Below are 20,199 nucleotides of genomic sequence, written 5' to 3'. Positions count from 1 at the left end.
TTCAGACACTCCAGAAGAGGGCATCAGATCTTGTTACGGGTGGTTGTGAGCCACCATGTGGTTGCTGGGATTTGAACTCTGGACCTTCGGAAGAGTAGTCGGGTGCTCTTACCCACTGAGCCATCTCACCAGCCCTCTTTTTTATTTTTAAGGGTGTATTTGTTCTTATTTTATGTCTATGCATGTTTGTCTACATATATGCATACACATAAAATAAGGTATTGGATTTCCTGAAACTGTGAACTGCCTCTTGAGTCTAGGAACTGAACCCAGGTTTTCCGCAAGTGTACCTAGTAATCTTAACTGTTGAGCCATGTCTCCTTCCTCCTGTTTTTTAAAAACCTTTATAGGGCATGTGAAAAGGGTAGAGGTACCTACTGTCAAATGAGACCTTCTGAACTCATTCCCCAGGATAGATATGATGGACATAGAGAATTGACTCCTGAAAGATGTTCTCTGACTTAAATGATGATGCACACTCACCTACAACTCTCCCAATGAATAAAGAAATAGAATTTAAGTATTAAAATATTAGGCTGGAGAGATGTTTCAGTGGTTAAGAGCAACTTGAGTTCCCTTCCTTGCATCGATATCCAGTATCACACAGCTACCTGTCATTCTACTTCCAGAGGATCAGCGCCCCCTTCTGGCATCATCAGGTACCTGCACACATGTACACATACACACATAAATACAACTAAATATTTTTTTTAATTAAAGATAAAGGGCTGGAGAGATGGCTCAGCGGTTAAGAGCAGTGTCTGCTCTTCCAGAGGGCTTGAGTTCAATTCCCAGCAATCATATGGTGGCTCACAACCATCTGTAATGGAATCTGATGTTCTCTTGTGGTGAGTCTGAAGACAGCAACAGTGTGCTCATATATGTAAAATAAACAAATAAATCTTTAAAAAAATAAAGTCTTTTTGTTTGGGGATAATTTTATACTCACAAGAAGTTTCAAAAATAGAGCAGAGTTCTGGTGTGCCCTTTCCCCCACATCCCCCCTCCCTTGTTTGCATTTTACATAACTACAGTAGTTATGTAGTGTATTTCCTCCAGTTGGCACACTGTATATACTCACTAAATTTATTGCACAGTTGATAGAATTAATGTGTTCTGTGGGCTTGAAACTATATCCAAGTTAGTAGATTTACATCCCGTCTTCACTCTTGGACATTTCATTCCCCCCCCCCCACACCACCCCCAGGTACACCTGACCCATCTCAGAAGACTAAATAATGGACATTTCCTCTGTGAATGCTTGATTAACTTGCTAGGCCAGGAGAGTGAGGAAAGACACTAGTATAATTGCCCAATGCTACAGTTTGAATCTTGACTGCCGGTCCCCCAACGACTCCCGTGTTGAAGGTGTGGCCATGAGTCTACCGCGCTATGAGAAGGTATAGAGACAAGTACTCAGCCTGATGGAAGGAGACTAGGTTCTTAGAGCTTGATCTTGAAGGAGACTCTGATCTCCTCCTCTCTTTATTTCTTTGCTTTGGGGGTGGGGGTGGGGGTGGGGAGGGAATCTACCTTTGTGAGGTGGAAAGGCCAATCCTACCATGAATAATAATGTTCCCACTGGCAGGTGTTTACTTAAAATAATTTACAAAGAGGGAAACAGGTGGAGCGGACGGAGCAAAGCAACGTCGTCTCAGGTGAATGGGGCTGGGTATTTAGGGGTCACGATACTGTTCTTCCTTTTGGTTGTGTGTTGAGTTTCTCCACTTCAAGAAGCTTGGAGGAAAAAAAAAGCCCATGCCATGAGAGAATCAAAACCACCGCTTTTCTGAAGCATTGAGTCCATCTCTAAGTCGCACCAGCAGGCCAGATTTTCTAGTAAGAAACTTCCTCCGGCACTGTCTGTGTGCCCACACGCAGGTCATATGTTGGGGTTGACGATGGAATTATTTATCCCAAAAGGAGGGAGAGAAGGTAAGGTTTCTTAGTAGCTATTTGCCTGCAGTTTTTCTTGGAACACACTATTAGATGTTGGATGGTGTCTTAGTTGGGGTTTTACTGCTGTGAACAGACCATAACCAAGGCAACTTTTTTTTTTTTTTTTTTTGGTTTTTCGAGACAGGGTTTCTCTGTGTAGCCCTGACTGTCCTGGAACTCACTTTGTAGACCAGGCTGGCCTCAAATTCAAAAGTCCACCTGCCTCTGCCTCCCAAGTGCTGAGATTAAAGGCATGCACCACCACTGCTCAGCAGACCAATATAAGACTCTTATAATAGATTTTTATAAGGACAGCATTTAATTGGGGCTGACTTACAGGTTCAGAGGTTCAGTCCATTATCATCAAGGTGGGAGCAGGACAGCATTTAGGCAGGCATGGCGCTGGAGAAACTGAGAGTTCTACATCTTCATCTGAAGACTGCTAGCAGAATACTGACTTCCAGGCAGCTAGGTCTTAAAGCCCACACCCACTGTGATACACCTGCTCCAACAGGGCCACACCTTCTAATAGTGACACTCTCTGGGCTGAGCATATACAAACCATCACATTTCACTCCCTGGCCCCCATAGGCTTGTTCAAAGATATGACTCTTTGGGGGTCAGAATTAAACATAGAATAATGCAAAATACATTTAGTTCAACTTCCAGAGTTCCTATAGTCTATAGCAGTCTTAATAATATTAAATGTCCAAAGTTTAAGGTCTCTTCTGAGATTTATCAAATCACTTAACTGTAATCCCCAAAGCAAGACAAGAAAACCGCTGGGGAAACTCCAAATTCTGCATCTCCATGTCTGATGTCAAAGAGGTCTCCAGATCTCCAACTCCTTTTCGTCTTTGTTGACTGCAGCAAGCTTCTTCTCCTGGGCTGGTCCCACTCCCTGTTAGCAGCTTTCCTCAGCAGATAGCCCACGGCTCTGTCATCTCAAACATCTTGGGGGCTCCAAGGCAACTTCAATGTTACAGCTTCTTGTTTCAGTGTCTGGGTTCCACACATGATCTTCTGGGCTCCTCCAAGGACTGGTGTCACTTCTCCAGCTCTGCCCTCTGTAGCACTCTAAGCTCAGGTCGATCCACTCCACTGCCGCTACTGTTCTTGGTGATCATACCATGGTACTGGCATCTCCAATACACTGGGGTCTTCTGCTGCAACTAGGCTTCACCAATANCCTCTCATAGGCTCTCTTCATGGTGCCAAGCCTCAACTCCTTTGCATGACCCCTTCAGTCCTGGGCTGTCAACTGCAACTGAGGCTGCACCTTTTCCAATGGCCTTCCATGGCCTCTCACAGTGCCAAGCCTCAGCTGCTCTTCCTGACCCCTTCATGCCTTCAACACCAGTACCACTTGGGTGACTCTTACACATTACCAAGTACAGCTGCAGCATAAGGCACACCCTTGACTGTTTCTGGAATACAGCTTCTTTGTGCTTTCAGAAAAGACTTCCCAGAACCCCCCCACCCCAAGATTTATTTGTTTTATGTATGTGAATTAATACACTGTTGATGATATTTAGATAAAAGGGCATCAGATCCCATTACAGATGGTTGTGAGCCACCATGTGGTTGCTGGGAATTGAACTCAGGACCTCTGGAAGAGTAGTCAGTGCTTTTTTTTGGGGGGGGGTGTCGAGACAGGGTTTCTCTGTGTAGCCCTGGCTGTCCTGGAACTCACTTTGTAGACCAGGCTGGCCCCAAACTCAGAAATCTGCCTGCCTCTGCCTCCCAAGTGCTGGGATTAAAGGCGTGCGCCACCACGCCCGGCAAGTCAGTGCTCTCTGGCCTGCTAGTCTCTTAATCACCCTAATTTCTTAGCTCCAGCTAACCAGCATCAACTGTCCCAATAATCTCTTTTTTCCTCTTGACTCTAAAGTCAGACCCACTTGGCCTAAGCTGTCGAGTTCTGCTACTTGTGGGGGCTGGAACCTGGCCCCCTTGTTGTATTACATTATCACTAGCTTCCTCTTTTCCAACTCCTTCACTGCCTAAAGTTGGCTGTCCTGGATCTTGCTCTGTAGATTGACCTTGAACTCAGGGATCTGCATGCCTGTCTCCTGAGGCTAAAAGTGTGTACCACCGTGCCTGGCTTTAAGATCTTCATCTAGAACTTGCTCTGTCCCAGGCTGGCCATGAACTCAGAGACCTGCTTGACTTTATCTCCTAGGATTAAAGGTGTGTGCTACAGAACATTCTCTGTTGGAGTCCACCAAAAGACCCTCACTCACAAAGACCACAGAGAATAGCATCACTGCAAACCCCCAAGAGGTTTATTGTTCCAACACGCGTGGGGTTGTTCAGCCTCGCAGGGAGAGTCAACCCCGAATTCAAAAAGCACAACTCTTTTATACTCTTTTTATGGTGGGTTATTATGATTGGTCAGCAAAGCAGCAGTACATTTTGAATTTATGAGTCAGCTATTAACGTCACAGCTATTAACATCACGGGGAATTCTAGCAAGGCCAGAGGTAGTTTGTGGTCTCTCAGGATTTAGTGCGAGGCGGGGCAGGGTGATTTTTCTGGGAACTGCTAATCTTGGCAGCTGCAGGCTTAGTCTGGTCATTTTGACCACTAGTTTGGAAAGTCCCTTCAGAGGGGGAAGGGGCTAGGTGGTCTTAAATTTATTTTGAATTTTATATCTCTAGGCCACATTCTGAATTGAACATTCTCCTCTGAAACCTCTTGGGCCAGGTCTGCACAGTTCAAATCATACTCAGTAACAAAGTCTTCCATATTCCTACCAGGAGAGCCCATTAAGCCCCACTTAAAGCATTCCATTGCTTTCCAAAGTCCCCAAATCCACATTCTTCCAAACAAAAGCATGGCCAGGCCCATCACAGCAATCCCCCAGTCCCTGGTACCAACTTCTGTCTTAGGGTTTTACTGCTGTGAACAGACACCATGACCAAGGCAACTCTTATCAGAACATCATTTAATTGGGGCTGGCCTCCAGGTTCAGAGGTTCAGTCCATTATCATCAAGGTGGGAGCAGGGCAGCATTTAGGCAGGCGTGGTGCTGGAGGAGCTGAGAGTTCTACATCTTCATCTGAAGGCTGCTAGCAGAATAGTGGCTTCCAGGCAGCTAGGATGAAGGTCTTAAAGCCCACACCCACACTGACACACCTACTCCAACAGGGCCACACCTTCTAATAGTGCCACTCCCTGGGCTGAGCGTTTACAAACCATCACAGATGGGTAGCCCCACTCTGGGAGGGCTGCAGCTAGAGTCTTTGGGTATCCAGGCAGGAACTCAGCTGTCCCTTGGCAGAGGGCCATCTGTCCCCATTTGCCAGAAGAGAGTGTGAGTTTATGTTGTCAAAAGAGAGAACAGAGAGACCATAGGGAAATCTGCAGTTGAGAGATGGTTCCTAGCTTCCCCAGGGAGATGACAGAGTGGTTCTGTCTAAGGAGACAAGGGCAGCCGTTGGAGGTAGATATAAGAAGGAAGAGGTTCAGCTGTGTAAGGCTCTGCACAAGGAGCCCCATCACCACAGCCATCGCCCCTGGCTTTGGAAGTATAGCTTTAAATTGACCCTTACCCTACTCCTGCTTCAGATCTTCAGAAGTGCCCGTCTACCCACAGGTACTATAGTTACTGTTACAGCTTTGGTCCCAGCTTGGGAGGTGATAGGAACTTTAAGATCTGGTAGAGGACAGAGGTCTTCAGCGCCGGTAAAGGCCTTCCCTTGAATGGGGTTGTGGGGCATGTCCTTCCTGTTTCTTATTTTTAATTCCGAGCTGTGAATTGAGCAGCCTTGCTCTTCCGTGAGGACTTTGCCTGCCCTGGTGGTGCGCAGCCTCATTTCAAGCTTAGAGACAGTAGAGCCAGTCAGTGAGGTGGGCTGCTGCAGGGGTGGGTGGGTGGGGAGGGGCGGGGCGGGGCAAGGCCTCCATAAACCGAGACAAAATAAACCTTTGTAACCTGGGTGGTATTTGTTAGAGTAACCAAACGTCTTTGTAAACTATGTGATATTTTTTGTAGTCTTCAAAGGCTGGCTAGTAGAAGTCATGAATAAAAATATACTCTTAAGCAATGGATATAAAATTACAAGTATACACTAACTCTAGCTATAAGAAAGTGGATGCTGCTCAGCAGTTAAGAACACTGGCTGCTCTAACAGAGGACCTGGGGTGGATTTCCAGCACCCGTACTGCAGCTCACAACCATCTGTAACTCCAATTACACCGAAGCCAACATCCTCTTCTGAACAGGCGCACAGACATACAGGCAGACAAAACATTCATACACATAAAACAGACATAATTGAAAATTTAACAAAACAAAAACACAAATCCCCACTAGGCTGTAGTATGTGACACACTGGATGAGGCCATGGTGGTCTGTTGTGACAGGGAGGAGTGGCTTCCCTGACTGTAGTATGTGACACACTGGATGAGGTCCTGGTGATCTGTTGTGGCAGGGAGGAGTGGCTTCCCTTTGCTTGAGTTTTTTCATCTCTGGGTGGGGATAAAAACTAAACCTGTCATGTACATTGCTGTCAGAATTAAATGAACGAATGCATAGACACTTAGAGAAAAGTAGTTTGCCTTTAGGGAAGTGATCGACATCTATTTATCCATATTCTCATCAGTGTGGGTCCAGAGATAACAGATACAGAGGTTTGATTTGATTTGATTTTTTTTTTTCATTTAAGGTAAAGTCAAGAAAAAAAAAAATCAAGTGTAGAAGAAGAATCCATCCTCACTTAACTGATTGTGACAGAGAAAACACAAAGATGTAGGAAAGACACTAGGCACTATGGCAGATCCTGGTGAGATATTGGCTGGGAATTTTTATTACACTGTGTGCTATTATGCTACATCTACCTGTTAAAAATGTGATAGGAAGCCAGGCTGTGGCAGCACTCGGGAGGCAGAGGCAAGTGGACCTTTGAGTTCAAAGGCAGCCTGATGTACAGAGTGAGTTCCAGGACAGCCAGGGCTACACAGTTTCACAGAGTAAAATGGGACAAAACAAAAACCCTGCCTTGAAAAACCACACACACACACACACACACACACACACACACACACACACACAAGAGAGAGATTGCAAATACTTCACGTTATTCAAAGCTGGGGATGGATGGGGGTGGGGGGCAACCTTCCCTTTTGTGGCTCTCCAAGGGTTGTCTGCATTGATTCAACCTGCTGACAACTCAATCATGATTGCTTTTCTATTTGGCCATGCTTTTTCTTTTTGAAAGTGTTTTTAAATTGGAAAAATAAAGTGTGCACCTGGTAAAGCGTTTGATGGTACAAAGAAGAATAGAGCAAAAATGCAAGTTTCCACGTGCATCGGGCTTGAGGGTTGCCCTTTGGGGCACTGTTGTTTAACAGTTCCCTCCCTCCCCCCCTTTCCTCCTCCCTCCTCCCTCCCTCCCTCCCTGAGGCTGGGTCTCACTGTATAGTCTAGGCTGGTCTCAAAGTCACCATCCTCCTGCTTCAGCCTTCCAGAGCTCTTGGATTAAGGCCTGTGCTACCACACCTGGCTTTTGAGTATGTCTCCAGTGCCCATCCATGCACACACTTGTAGTGTGTTATTTGTGCTGTTCTGCGCCTCACATAGCCGCACTTGAAGAATATCCCGTGTCAGCGCACAGTGATACATCCTTCTCCTCCTTGTGATTACATGGTATATAAGGCATGGCACCTACTCATGACTGCATGATATAAAACTGGGTTTTGATAATGTTACACAGTTTGAACCAATCATAACTTGTAGAAATATACTTACATAATCCGTCTCCTGCAGGTAGACATTTATATATTCCTTGGGTATTGTAAGGAATGGCTCTCATACATGTTCTTGGTTGTGTGTGGGTGTGTGTGTAGGATGAATCCCTGAGTGGGTGGCTGGTGCTCCTCTGCAGTGTTCAGCTGGATAGAGCGTGCCAACTGCTCCTGTAAGTCGTTTGAACAATTTATGCTGCAACTAACTATCAGTGTGTAAGAATATATGCCAAACCCTTCAAAGAATTCTGTCTTAGTCTGCTTGTGCTGCTGTTGCAGGAGGCCATGGACGAGGCAATTAATAACAAACAGAAACATACTAGCTTCCAATTCTGAGCCTCAAGTCGAGACTGAGGGGTCCACGTGTAGTTGGGGGCCTTGGTTCATGCTGCGTTTTCCCCCCAGGCATTTTGAGGCAGAAGGGCAGAGAGAGAACAGGGTGTACTTCCAAAGAGCCGAACCCACTCCTTTGATGATTGCTGTCCAGCTGTGTGTGTGCTTGAAGAGGTGTGTGTGTGTGTGTGTGTGTGTGCAGGTGTGGACCCTTCTGCATGTGTGTAGAGGCAAGAGGCTGACATCAGTGTGTGCACAGAAAGATGTGTGTGTGTGTGTGTGTGTGTGTGTGCAGGTGTATACTCCCTCCACATGCATATAGAGGCCACAGGCTGATACCCTTCACATACATGAAGAGGTGTGTGTGTGTGTGTGTGTGTGTGTGTGTTTTGTGCAGGTGTGCATCCCTCTACATGTGTGTAGAGTCCAGAGATTTTCCTCTGTTATTTTCCACTTTCTCCTGCCTCTGTTGGTATTCATCCACTTACAAAGGTAGAGCCCTAATGACACATCCCTCCTAAGGGATTGTCTCCTGAGACCGTAGCAGTGACAGTTCAGGCTCAGGTGAGTTTGAGGCAGGAAGCTGGGACTCCTTCTCTTTGTACTCAGGAAAGCGTGAACATGATCTCCTTTTGTGAGTGAAGAAACAACTGTGAATGGCCAAGAGACAGTGATAGTAGGAATTGTAATAAGGAGTCTGTGCTAGCCACAGTTTATTAGGCATCTAGTATGTACCAAGGCATGCTTTATTTTTCAGGCTTCTTGTCCTGTGTATGTTAGGAAGAAGTCACCACTGAGCCATGTCCCCCCTGGTTGCCCACTTTTTCTAGGTGCCTTTGTCATGCTGAGTTTTCTTTGGGTTCTGCTTCTTGTATACACACAAAAGCCCCACTTTTTTTGAGGTAACGTAATATAAACTAACTAATGACAAGCTGAGCACCATTTTTGGTCTTGCTCTGGAAGGTGGTGTGGCTCTGCAGTAAGGTGCCAGGTTAAGGCTCCAGGTTAAGTGACGGGGTGTGGATTGGAATCCCATTACTGCCCATATTTTTCTTTTTAATTGTGGTTTTAAAAGCCCACATATCAAATTTCACTTTTTAGAAGACATTTTTAAGTGTACAGTTGAGTGGTACTAAGTAGTCTCATTGTTATAAAATAGACTTTCGGTACTTTATCAACCTATAAATCTGAAACTGTATACCTATCAAACAATTCCCCAGCCCCTGCTACCTACAATTCCACTTTCTGTTTTAAATGAACTATTTGGCTTCCTCACATCAACAGAATCACATAGCATTTATCTTTGTGGGTGTCTTAGTTAAGGTTTTATGGCTGTGAAGAGACACCATGAACATGGCAACTCTTATAAAGGCAAACATTTCATTGGAAGTTCTGTCCGTTACCTTCATGGTGGGGAGCATGGCAGTGTGCAGGCAGACATGCCGAGAGCTCTACATCTTGATCTGAAAGCAGCCAGAAAGAGACTGCACTTTCAATCTCGTGCTTAAGCACAAGGAACCCTCAAAACCTGCCCACATAATGACCCATCTCCTCCAACAAGGCCACACCTCCTAATAGTGCCGTGTCTCATGGGCCAAGCATATTCAACCTACCACAGTGGGGATGGCTTATTCTTACTTAGCTTAAAGTGCCAAAGGTTTGTGTGTAGCAAAGATATAGCTAGCATGGAATAGAATTTTCTTTCCCTTTAAAAGCAGGACAAGGCTGGAGAGGTGGCTCCATAGGTAGTGGGCTTGCCATACAAGCATGATAATTTGAATTCAGATCTCCAGCACCGTTTGAGAGCTGAGCACAGTGTCATGCTATCGCTAACCCCAGCACTTGGTATAGGGCTGGGGCAGGCAGACCCTGGGGCTCTCTGGTCAGTCAGCGTAGATTAAACGGCAAGCTCTAGGTTCAGTAAGAGACCCTGCCTCACAAAACCAGGTGAATGGTGACATAGGGAGACCCGATGCTGAACTCGGGCTTCTGAACGCACGTGCACAGGGCTGAGCACGCCTGCGCGCACGAAACTGAGTGATACTCCGGTGTTCAGTCTGTGAGCATCGCCCATCCTGTATCCTTTCACAGAGGTGAAACTGACCCTTCTTTTACTTTTCCTAAAGGAAACACTCCTTCACATAGCAGATGCCCGTTTCACATTCCTGCCGTGGGGTAGCCATGCCAGGCCTTCATGGCCATCAGAGTCACTTCTACTGTGCTGGACAAGCACCTACTGTGTGCTCGCTATGTGTCTGACAGATGTGGGAAATGAAGGCAGGACACAGGAAAGAGTCAAGCAGAGAGCTCTGGGCAACGTGGAAGCTCTGAACCAATAGGGGTATAGGTTAAACGTTTGTCAGAGCTCAGCCAATGTAGCTTAAGGTGTGAACATTTCACTGTGTGAAGTTTATATTAAAAGAAAAAAATTAAATACTAACTCCAGTAACACTGAGTTTTGTGGGTGGGTGGGGGGGAGTGAATTGATGTCTGCAATTGAACTGCATTAAAAATGAGATTAGTGTCAACTAACCCGGACTCCTCAGAGCCCCCAGAAACTAAGCCAGCAACCAAGGAGCATACACAGGCTGGTCCAAGGCCCCGGGCACATATGTAGCAGAAGACTGTCTTGTCTGGCCTCAGTGGAAGAGGGTGCACTTAATCCTGTGGAAACTTGGTGCCCCAGGGAAGGGGCAATGCTGGTGAGGGTGGGTGGGCAGGTCGGGGAGTACCCTCTCTGTGGCAGGGGGGCCACAAGGGGGTGAAGAACTCAGGGAGCAGGGACCAGGAAGGGTGAAACATTTGAAATATAAATAAATAAAATAATTTAATTTTTTAAAAACACGGGGAATAGCCGGGCGTGGTGGCGCACACCTTTAATCCCAGCACTCGGGAGGCAGAGGCAGGAGGATTTCTGAGTTTGAGGTCAGCCTGGTCTACAAAGTGAGTNCCAGGACAGCCAGGGCTATACAGAGAAACCCTGTCTCNAAAAACCAAAAAAAAAAAAAAAAAAAAAAAAAAAAACCACGGGGAAACATTTAGAAATGGGCTGGAGAGATGGCTCAGCCATTAGTGACCAGGCTCACAACCAAAAATCTAAGAGATTAAGGACTAGTTAGAGAATTGGCAATAAGCAACGTCAACACGTTTAAGATAGTCACTGAACCTTGAGCTTAGCATTAGAACGCTTGCAAGCATGTGCAAAGACCCTACACTGCCCAAATCAACGCAGGGATACATAAGGAAAACATTGATGAGTCTGCTTGAATTCTGTGTGATTGAAAGGTTTGGGTAATAAAATGTTGTGGGGAGAAGATGAGGAGAGGACTGGAGGCCTTGACCTTCCACTTGACTGGCATAGGCAGTGGTCTCTGTTTGTTCCCTAGTAGGATGGAGACAGGTTCTGATTAACGCAGAGGAGCGTGGGTTTTTTCTTCCCTTGAGAGGGCCTCTGAATCATTCCCAGAAGTGCCTTCTGTCATGAAAGATGGACCAGCAAGCAAGGTGTTGGCAGGTAGTGATTAAACTCCTCCAGGACCAGAGAGGGGAAGACTTTCCATTGTAGCTGTGGCAGTCGGTCTTCTAATACTGTTGTTACAGAGTATCAGATGGACATTTACTTGGCTGGTGGGTTTTCAGCAGGGAATTCCAAAAACATGGGGCCAATGTATCAGAGACTTTCAAGCATCCTGGCACAGAGGTAGAGGCCAAGACAGAAAATTGGCCCATTCTTCTCCTCTCATCAAGGGCCCACTCTTGAGATAACGAACTGCTAATGAGCTGAGAAATCATGTGTGGCTTGGTTTGGTTTTCTGTGTCAACTTGACACAACTTACAGTCATCACAGAGAAAGGAGCCTCCGTTGAGGAAACGCCTCCAAGACATCCAGCTGTAGGGCATTTTCTCAATTAGTAGTCAATGGTGGAGGACCAAGCCAAGGTAGGTGGTGGCATCCTGGGCTGGTGGTCCTGGGTTCTCTAAGAAAGCAGGCCGATAAACCCTTTCCTCCCCAACTTTCTTTTTGGTCATGGTGTAGGTATAGACAATGTGGTTTGGTCTTAGGCAATAGAAACTCAAACTAAGACACCATAGAAATGAAGATATAGAAACCATCCTGTATTAACAGTGGACAGTGTCATAAAAATCATTAGTGTTATTGGATGTTCATACAGCTCTAAAGGCCTGTAGGTCTGGGCTCTGTGGCCTGTGCCGCTGTAATCTCTGATGAAGTGATGTCGGAAGACATGGTTACCCAGCTGATTTCGGGTTTGTCGTCCCTAACAGGGATATAGGGGGAAGTATCCTGGACTTCTGAAACGATTACCCAAGATGTCTGTACATTGCTTAGACCAGTACCCAGCTGAAGGGCCTCAGTACGTTGGAAATGGTTTTTATTGGCAACGCAGTTAGCACAGGCTCCCAAGGCCTATGCTTCCCCAGTAGCGTCTCAGTTCTGTTTGCATTTGATGGACGTAACATTCAGAAGTGTGTCATTGTTTGCCACCATGCTCAGCAAACAGCGCCTGCCTGCATTGCCCACAGTTGGTGTGTTAGTGAGAGCCGTTTGGAAGCTGGGGGATTTTGGCAGGCTTCAGGTGTTTGTTGATGGAGATTGCCTTGGCATAGTCTTAGGAGCTTGGGGTTCCCGGCTGGTTCATCCCTTCAGAGTGACTCTAGAGAGAGTTCATCTGACTTGGGGGGCAGACAGTGAAGCCCCCCAGGACCTCATTACAGACAAGCTTGCCTCTTTGAATTCCCTTACCGAGAGATTATTCCACATCATTTGAATTTCCTCAGTTTTCATCTAAAGCAACTTTGGCTGCTGGTGGAAATAATTAGTCAGAAAGTGTTCTGGTTCTTTGGGCACAATTAAGAATTTTGTTCTTCTGAAAGTAATAGATCTTAGGATTTTAGAGCTGATGGGGCCCCAGGACCATCCACACACTGACACTTGGTGGATGGGGCTCACCCATCAAAGAGAAGAACATGCATGGGCTTCTTGCTGTCAAGTGCAGCTCTCTGCTCATAGCTGGTGGAAGAAGACACAGTCCATCATTTGCCCCTTATCTGAAATGCTCAAGACCAGAAATGGTTAGGATTCCAGATTTCGTGATATTTCCCTACATGTAATAGGTCACCCAAAGGTAAAACCCCAAATGAACTTATGTTTCCTATGTATCATATGCACATAGCCTGAGGTGATCTTATGCAGTACTTTTAGTGTTCCTGTGTCTTGACTGTAGCCTGTCTCAAGATGTCAGGTGTGGAATTTTCCATGTTGAGCATCATATCAACGCTCCAAAAATTCCAGATTCTTGAGCATTTCTGGCTTCTGGTTCTAAAGATACAGATGGTTATCTGGCACTACAGTGTCTTCCTGCAGTTCCTTCTGAGTGCTCGGGTTACCAGAGTCTCCGATTTATTGCCGACCTAGGATAGCAAGCAAGGTTGAGGTTCCAGAGGCTCAGCATGGGGAAGGTCGAGTAATTGATCACATGCAGTGTCCGGTCTGGGTGGGGAGGACAGTGCCTGTGCTCCGCAGTGCCCTGAGAGTCAGAGAGTGGAGCTGGGAGAGGTCCCGCCATCCTGCACTGACCAATCAGAGTGCATGGCTCTCAGGTTACCAAGGCAAGAATGGACACTCCTACCACTAGTCCTCATTGCCCACTGGTTAGAGCAGGTCACATGACCTTGCCTAGCCTCAAGGAGTAGAAATATGGGGAACATGTGGGATATTTTACGACAGTAACCAGGTAGACATAATATGTTATACTTGTTCAAAAAGATTCTTTGAAAGCTGTACCTTGGGACGGACTCATCTTTTCCAAGATTTATGACCTGCTCAGTTTTCTACGCCCCCAGATTTACCAAAGCCTTGATGGCGGCAGCTTCCATCAGTCTGGTGCAGACAAGGATGCGTCAGTCAATCAAAAAGTCCATGAGTCCAACAGATAGGTGGACAGTAGAGAAATGTCACCTGCTGTCACGGTCGCCCGCTTGGCTCTATCACCGGAGCATTAGATTACTTACTCTGTCCTGGTGACCGTGTGTGGTGGGCTGAAAACACTACCATCCACCCCAAAAGAGACAGTTAAGGCCCTGATGCTAGTTTGGCTGTGTCCCAGTGAGACTCTGGTCACAGAAATTACAGTCTTATATAGTTAGTACATGGCATGGAATCAAATTCTTTTTCTTTTGTTTTTTTTTTTTTCCTCCAACCATTCAAAAATATCCCCTCCACAGCCACCCCACCTCCCCACCCCACCCCCCAAAAAAGACTGCCAGGAGTATTTAGACCACAGGCCTCAGAGCTTGTGGTCTCCCTAGGACAGATTTAGAGGCAAAGTCCGTGGGCAGTTTTCCAAGACTGAGAAGTAAGCAGACTTGATCTGACGGGTCTCTGTGCCCTGAGGTGACTCTGTCACGTATGTGGGTAGATTAAAGGCCTGGAGCGCGTGGCATAGGTCACGGAGCAAGACTTGTTGGCACACGAAAATATCCTCAGCGTCCTCTCAGACAAGACTGTGGCTTCTGGGCGAGTGAGCACGGCAGAGATCTCCGGGTCTCATGCTGTCTCACTGTGGCTGGTGGGAGGAGAGGTTAGTGTAGTCTCTGTGGGACAGGTCAGGCAAGGTCTACCAAAAATTTCTCCCAAGTCTAGGATTTAACCTACAGGTATCCTTGCAAAACTGTGAGCTGGTGTAGAAGCAGAGACGCTCACTCGTATACTTGTCATCCCAGGACAGAGGAAGCCGAGGCGGGATGACTGCCTTTAAAGCCAGTCTGTGAGAGCCTGTCTAAACTCCGAACTTGGTTTGGGAGCCAGGGATCAGACGCCCTGCCTGATGTCCAAGTAGACTGTCTGAGCTAGTCATAAACAGACCTTCAGGCGTTCTCTGGAGCCGTGTTTAAAAAGTAAGGAAGCTTTAAAAAAAAAAAAATGTTTAAGTTTGTAGTCCTTGGATTCCTTTTTGATCCTTCTGCCTCCCAATTGCTGACATGAGTGTGCCCAGATCGCTCTTCCCCAAAGCGTATGTGCCCTCCCCTCCCCCAGCCCACCCTTCTCTTTTTTCTCCCCACCTTCTCTCCATTCATTAACTTATGTATTTATTTATTTTCTTTTATTTTGGAGGCGAGGTCTCAACATGTATTTTCTGCATATGCCATCACACCTGACAGTAACATAGAAAGGTCAGGTGCTGGGGAAGTGGTTTAGCCCATTCACTCTTAGTCTTCCTGATGCTGCGACTCTTTACTGCAGTTCCTCATGGTATGCTGACCCCCAACCATACAACCACTCCGTTGCTACTACATAACTGTAACTTTGCTATCGCGATGAATTGCATGTCGCTATCTGCTATGTAGGTATCTGATAGGCCGCCCCTGTGAGAGGGGTCTTGACCCCACAGGTTGAGAACCGCTGGGCTAGTGGGTAAGCTCATTTGCTGTGAAAGTGTGGGGACCTGAGTTCAAATCCCCAGCACACATGTAACAAGCTGATCGTCGCTGTGGACATGCACACACACGTGTAATTCTAGTGCTGAAGGGTGGGCAGAAACAGAAGGATTAAGGGGGCTTGCAGGCCTCTGGCTTTGCTCTAGGTTCAAGAGATGGTGTCTCAAGGGAATATAGGTATAGAGTAATATATGTAAATGCACCCCTCCCATTATCTGTGAATGCACAGCCCATGTGAATACCCACCCCCCATGTATACCTGTGCCCTGCCCATCTCCCCATTGGAAAAACTTTTTATTCACAGAATGAAAAGAAATGATCCCCAAGAGATGCTGAGGACACACACTACAAATATTATTTGTCTATATTGTACATAAAATAGCTCTGTAAGGATTTGTAAGAAACTACTTTATTTCTTGCCTCCAGGGAGGGTAAATGGGTGGCTTGGAAACAGGATGAGAATGAGACTCTGTTTTAAGAGTCTTCCTGTGGCTGGTCCCTAACTTGTGAGCTATAATGATTCTCCTTCAGCCTCCACACTGCAGGGTCTACAGGCACACACCACCATGGCTGCAGGGTCTACAGGTACACACCACCATGGCTGCAGGGTCTACAGGCACACACCACCATGGCCACGGGGTCTGCAGGCACACACCACCATGGCTNCNGGGTCTNCAGGCACACACCACCATGGCCACGGGGTCTGCAGGTACACACCACCATGGCTGCAGGGTCTACAGGCACACATCACCATTCCTGGCTGAGATTTTTCTCTCTGTAGTCTTTTGGTGTGTGTTTTTGATTTGGGGGTATAATTCCATGTTTTGGGGGTGTGTTTCTAACGTTCTGTGTGGCAGAGGCTAATCCTGAACTCCTGATCTTCTTGCGTATACCCCGCAAATACTGAGACTACGGTCATATGCCAGCATGCCTGGCCAGCTTTGTAGTTTTGAACCATGCGAATATAAATACGTATTCAAAAAAGTAAAGATGAATAAAGTTGATGTTTGTGGCCCTGGAAAGCCGCATAATAAGGAAAACCCTGGTTAGTTGTATTTACATATTTGCAAGTGACATCAGGGCAGCTTGGGTTCTGAGGGATGGTCTTAGAGCGACTCCTTTTACAGTGTTGTCTGCCTGCTTCCATCCACTGCCTTGATTGTGTGAGGGATGGAATACCAACGATAACTTTAACTCAGAATTAGGATGCTGTCTTAGTCAGGGTTCTCTAGAGTCACAGAACTTATGAGTGGTCTCTGTATAGTAAAGGAATACATGGATGACTTACAGTCTGCAGTCCAACTCCCAACAGTGGTCAGTACCAGCTGTGAATGGAAGTCCAAGGATCTAGCTCAGTCCCACAGGGCAAAGGGAAGAGGGGTGGGGGGGGAGAGAGAGAGAGAGAGAGAGAGAGAGAGAGAGAGAGAGAGAGAGAGAGAGAGAGAGAGAGAGAGAGAGAGAGAGAGAGAGAGAGAGAGAGAGAGAGAGAGACTTCCTTCTTCCAATGTCCTTAGTATATCTCCAGCAGAATGTGTAGCCCAGATTAAAGGTGTATACTACCACACCTTTAATCCCAGATGACCTTGAACTCAGAGATCTCCCAGTCTTAATCTTCTGGAATTCGTAGCCACTAAGCCTCAAGATCTCCATACCAAGATCCAGGTCAGAAACTTCTATCTCCTAGCCTCCAGATTAGGATCACTGGTGAGCCTTCCACTTCTGGATTCCAGATATAGTCAAGTTGACAACCAGGAATAGCCACTACAGATGTTTAAGTCAATTTACAGTTAAATCTGGAAGAGCTGCCCTTCCAAGTTAGGCTTCCTAACCAGTATGCTAAGATTGGATTTCTTCAGCCTTAGAGTGTAGATCGGGATGAGCGTGAGGGTGTCCAAAGCCTTCTACGGAGACTGCCTCTTAGCTGTAGGATGCTCTGCAAATATTATTTTCATCATGGGCAGCGGTATAAGACACTTGAGGAGTAATGACTCTGTGCAGAACTGTTTGTATTATAAAGCTACACTGCACAGGCTAGGTGCTAAGAACACTGGCTCTTTCAGAATTCAGGCTGGATTCCCAGCACCCACATAGCAACTCGTAACTGTCTATAACTTCAGTTCCAGGAGGTCTGTCGCCCTCTTCAGGAGCATGTGGGTACTGCACACATGTGGTGCACTTGTATACATGCAGGCACACCCACACACTCAAGATAAAAATAAATACATCTTAAAATAAATTATATGCTACATAAACATCATTGTGAAAGTAACAAACCAAATAGTTGTGGTCTTTGGTGAAGATGGCAGTAACGGTTCGGTCCAGCCCAGGAGTCCTTAGCCTGTTTTCCAGGCTGAGGGAAGTGGGCCTGGTACTCCCCTGCAGTGGGCATCCGTCCATGGGGTTCCTAAAACTTCCCCCAACCACAGCGCCTCGCACACAGACTTACTGCAGGGTAGAGAAGAGTCACGTTTTAGGATGTGTTTCACCTTGTGGGAACACAGCCCTTCTGTACCACCCTCCACTGTGAACCCATGGTTGGGAACCACTGTCCTCAAAGAATATGTGAAATCTTACCTTGCGGTTAGATCGGCTTGAGCTAAATTCATACCACCAAATAGGACAGATTGGTTTTTTTTCCAAGAGCTAATGAGGTTGGCTACTCATTTTTAACAGTATTTCATATAGGCTAATGTTTAAGAACTTTTTGGAATTCAGTTATCACCTATACTTGAGTCCTTATTGTCTCGTTGCGTCTTGGTGGCTCTGATGATGTTAACACTGTCTGTTCTTCATGTTTTCTGGAACTGTGACTGAATTAATATGTCAGTGTAGTACTATCTGAAGAATCCAAAGAGCTATTAAAATGCTTAAAAATAAAATGATCAATCCTCCCTTTGTTCTCTTGACAGGATAATTGAAGCTATCTGCATAGGCTGGTTCACCGCGGAGTGCATCGTGCGGTTCATCGTCTCCAAAAACAAGTGTGAGTTTGTCAAGAGACCCCTGAACATCATTGACTTACTGGCAATCACACCCTATTACATCTCTGTGCTAATGACAGTATTTACAGGCGAGAACTCTCAACTGCAGAGGGCTGGGGTCACCTTGAGGGTCCTCCGAATGATGCGGATCTTCTGGGTGATTAAGCTTGCCCGGCACTTCATCGGTCTGCAGACATTGGGCTTGACTCTTAAGCGATGCTACCGAGAGATGGTTATGTTACTTGTCTTCATCTGTGTTGCCATGGCAATCTTTAGTGCACTCTCTCAGCTCCTTGAACATGGGTTGGACCTGGAGACATCCAACAAGGACTTCGCCAGCATCCCCGCTGCCTGCTGGTGGGTGATTATCTCTATGACTACAGTTGGCTATGGAGATATGTATCCTATCACGGTGCCTGGGAGAATTCTTGGAGGAGTTTGTGTTGTCAGTGGGATTGTTCTGTTGGCGTTACCTATCACTTTCATCTACCATAGCTTTGTGCAGTGCTACCACGAGCTCAAGTTTAGATCGGCTAGATATAGTAGGAGCCTCTCGGCTGAGTTCCTGAATTAATGTGTTGCAAACCGGTCCTTGTGCACACTTCCTCTGGTAGAGTTGACACTACTTCTTATTCATGTGTTTCTCCCTGGGTGAGCACTGCAATGATGTTGTCCTCCTGTTGGAAGGGTGACATTATTCTTCCCAGCTGAAGGGATAAAGCGGTTTCCTTATGGAGTCGTCAGGACTGGGACCACACACACAGGAAAGTATCAGGAGAGAAAATGCTAGGACCAGGTTTTTAGCCCCTCTCGTCTCCCTCCACCTCACCTCGCACAGCTACAGTGTGGTAGGCCTGTTCTTAAGCACATTATTTGAACACTTTAAAGCAGAAAGGCACTATTTTCCAAGTGCTTTCCCATCTTAACGAATTCAGAAGAAGCTTGGAACTTAACAGTGTTATTTTTGAGACTAACATTTTCATTTCTAAATGTTTTATAATTTCTCATATCAATGTCAGAAGTATCCTGGAAACATATGTCACATGTGGGAACTGTTTAACAAATACTTTAAAAAGTTGGCCCAAATTTAAACTGTATCGCGGAACTAGAGACAAGCAAAAATATTATTTGAAAAACTTTGCACACTTCTCTAGCCTATCCTCGGCTTAAATTTTGCACCTGTCACTTCTCTTGTCTTACAACTTTATGGACCCTTAAGTGTGTTTTCTCTTTCCAGTAAGGCCCCCACTTTACTGAAATAACTTCCAAAGAGTACATGGTATCATGGAGAGCCCTTGTGTTGTTTAGCGTTCTGCTGGGTGATGTTAGAGTCAGTTGCCGTGACTCAGAGTCCTAGCATTCAGATTGCCAAGAGCATTGCTAACATAAAATGATGAGAGAAGTGTTGTGATATTTCAGTGTTCGACCCCGAGTAATCCATTGTAGCTCTTCTTCCTCAGTCCCACAAGGCTCGTGAAGAAGAAAAGGTACTTCTTGAGCTTTTTTGGCACAACAGCCATACTTACGAGCTGTCACTAGGTTGTCATAAAGGGAGCAGTGGTGTTGTCTTAGTCCAGTGTCGCTAAGCAGGGCAGATGGAGTTCTCTGGCCTGACTCCTCTCCATTGTGAAGCAATGGTGGATCTCTTCTTGTAAAGGAATCAGACACTGGACCATGTTACTCTGTCCAGAGTGCTGGTTTGCAAAAGTGCTGGCTGTTCACTGCTAAGTTTCTACAGTATGAA

At 46.1% G+C, this 20,199-nt stretch overlaps 1 protein-coding gene across 2 annotated transcripts in view; it reads left to right on the top strand.

Annotated features, from left to right (window-relative positions):
* The window catches only part of Kcng3 (potassium voltage-gated channel modifier subfamily G member 3), a 45,632-nt gene extending 26,287 nt beyond the window's left edge, over positions 1–19,345 (top strand). For both annotated transcript variants that reach the window (XM_021218462.2, XM_021218463.2), the window contains exon 2: positions 18,384–19,345. In XM_021218462.2, the coding sequence (XP_021074121.1) occupies positions 18,384–19,029 (646 nt within the window). In that variant the 3' untranslated portion in view covers positions 19,030–19,345. The remainder of the gene's footprint in view (positions 1–18,383) is intronic.
* The last annotated feature ends 854 nt before the right edge of the window (positions 19,346–20,199 follow it).

Source organism: Mus pahari, chromosome 18 (genome assembly GCF_900095145.1).
Source record: "Mus pahari chromosome 18, PAHARI_EIJ_v1.1, whole genome shotgun sequence".
Lineage (NCBI taxonomy): Eukaryota > Metazoa > Chordata > Mammalia > Rodentia > Muridae > Mus > Mus pahari.
The sequence above is the reverse complement of the archived record's forward strand: the minus strand, read 5'-3'. Positions and strand labels throughout refer to the sequence as shown.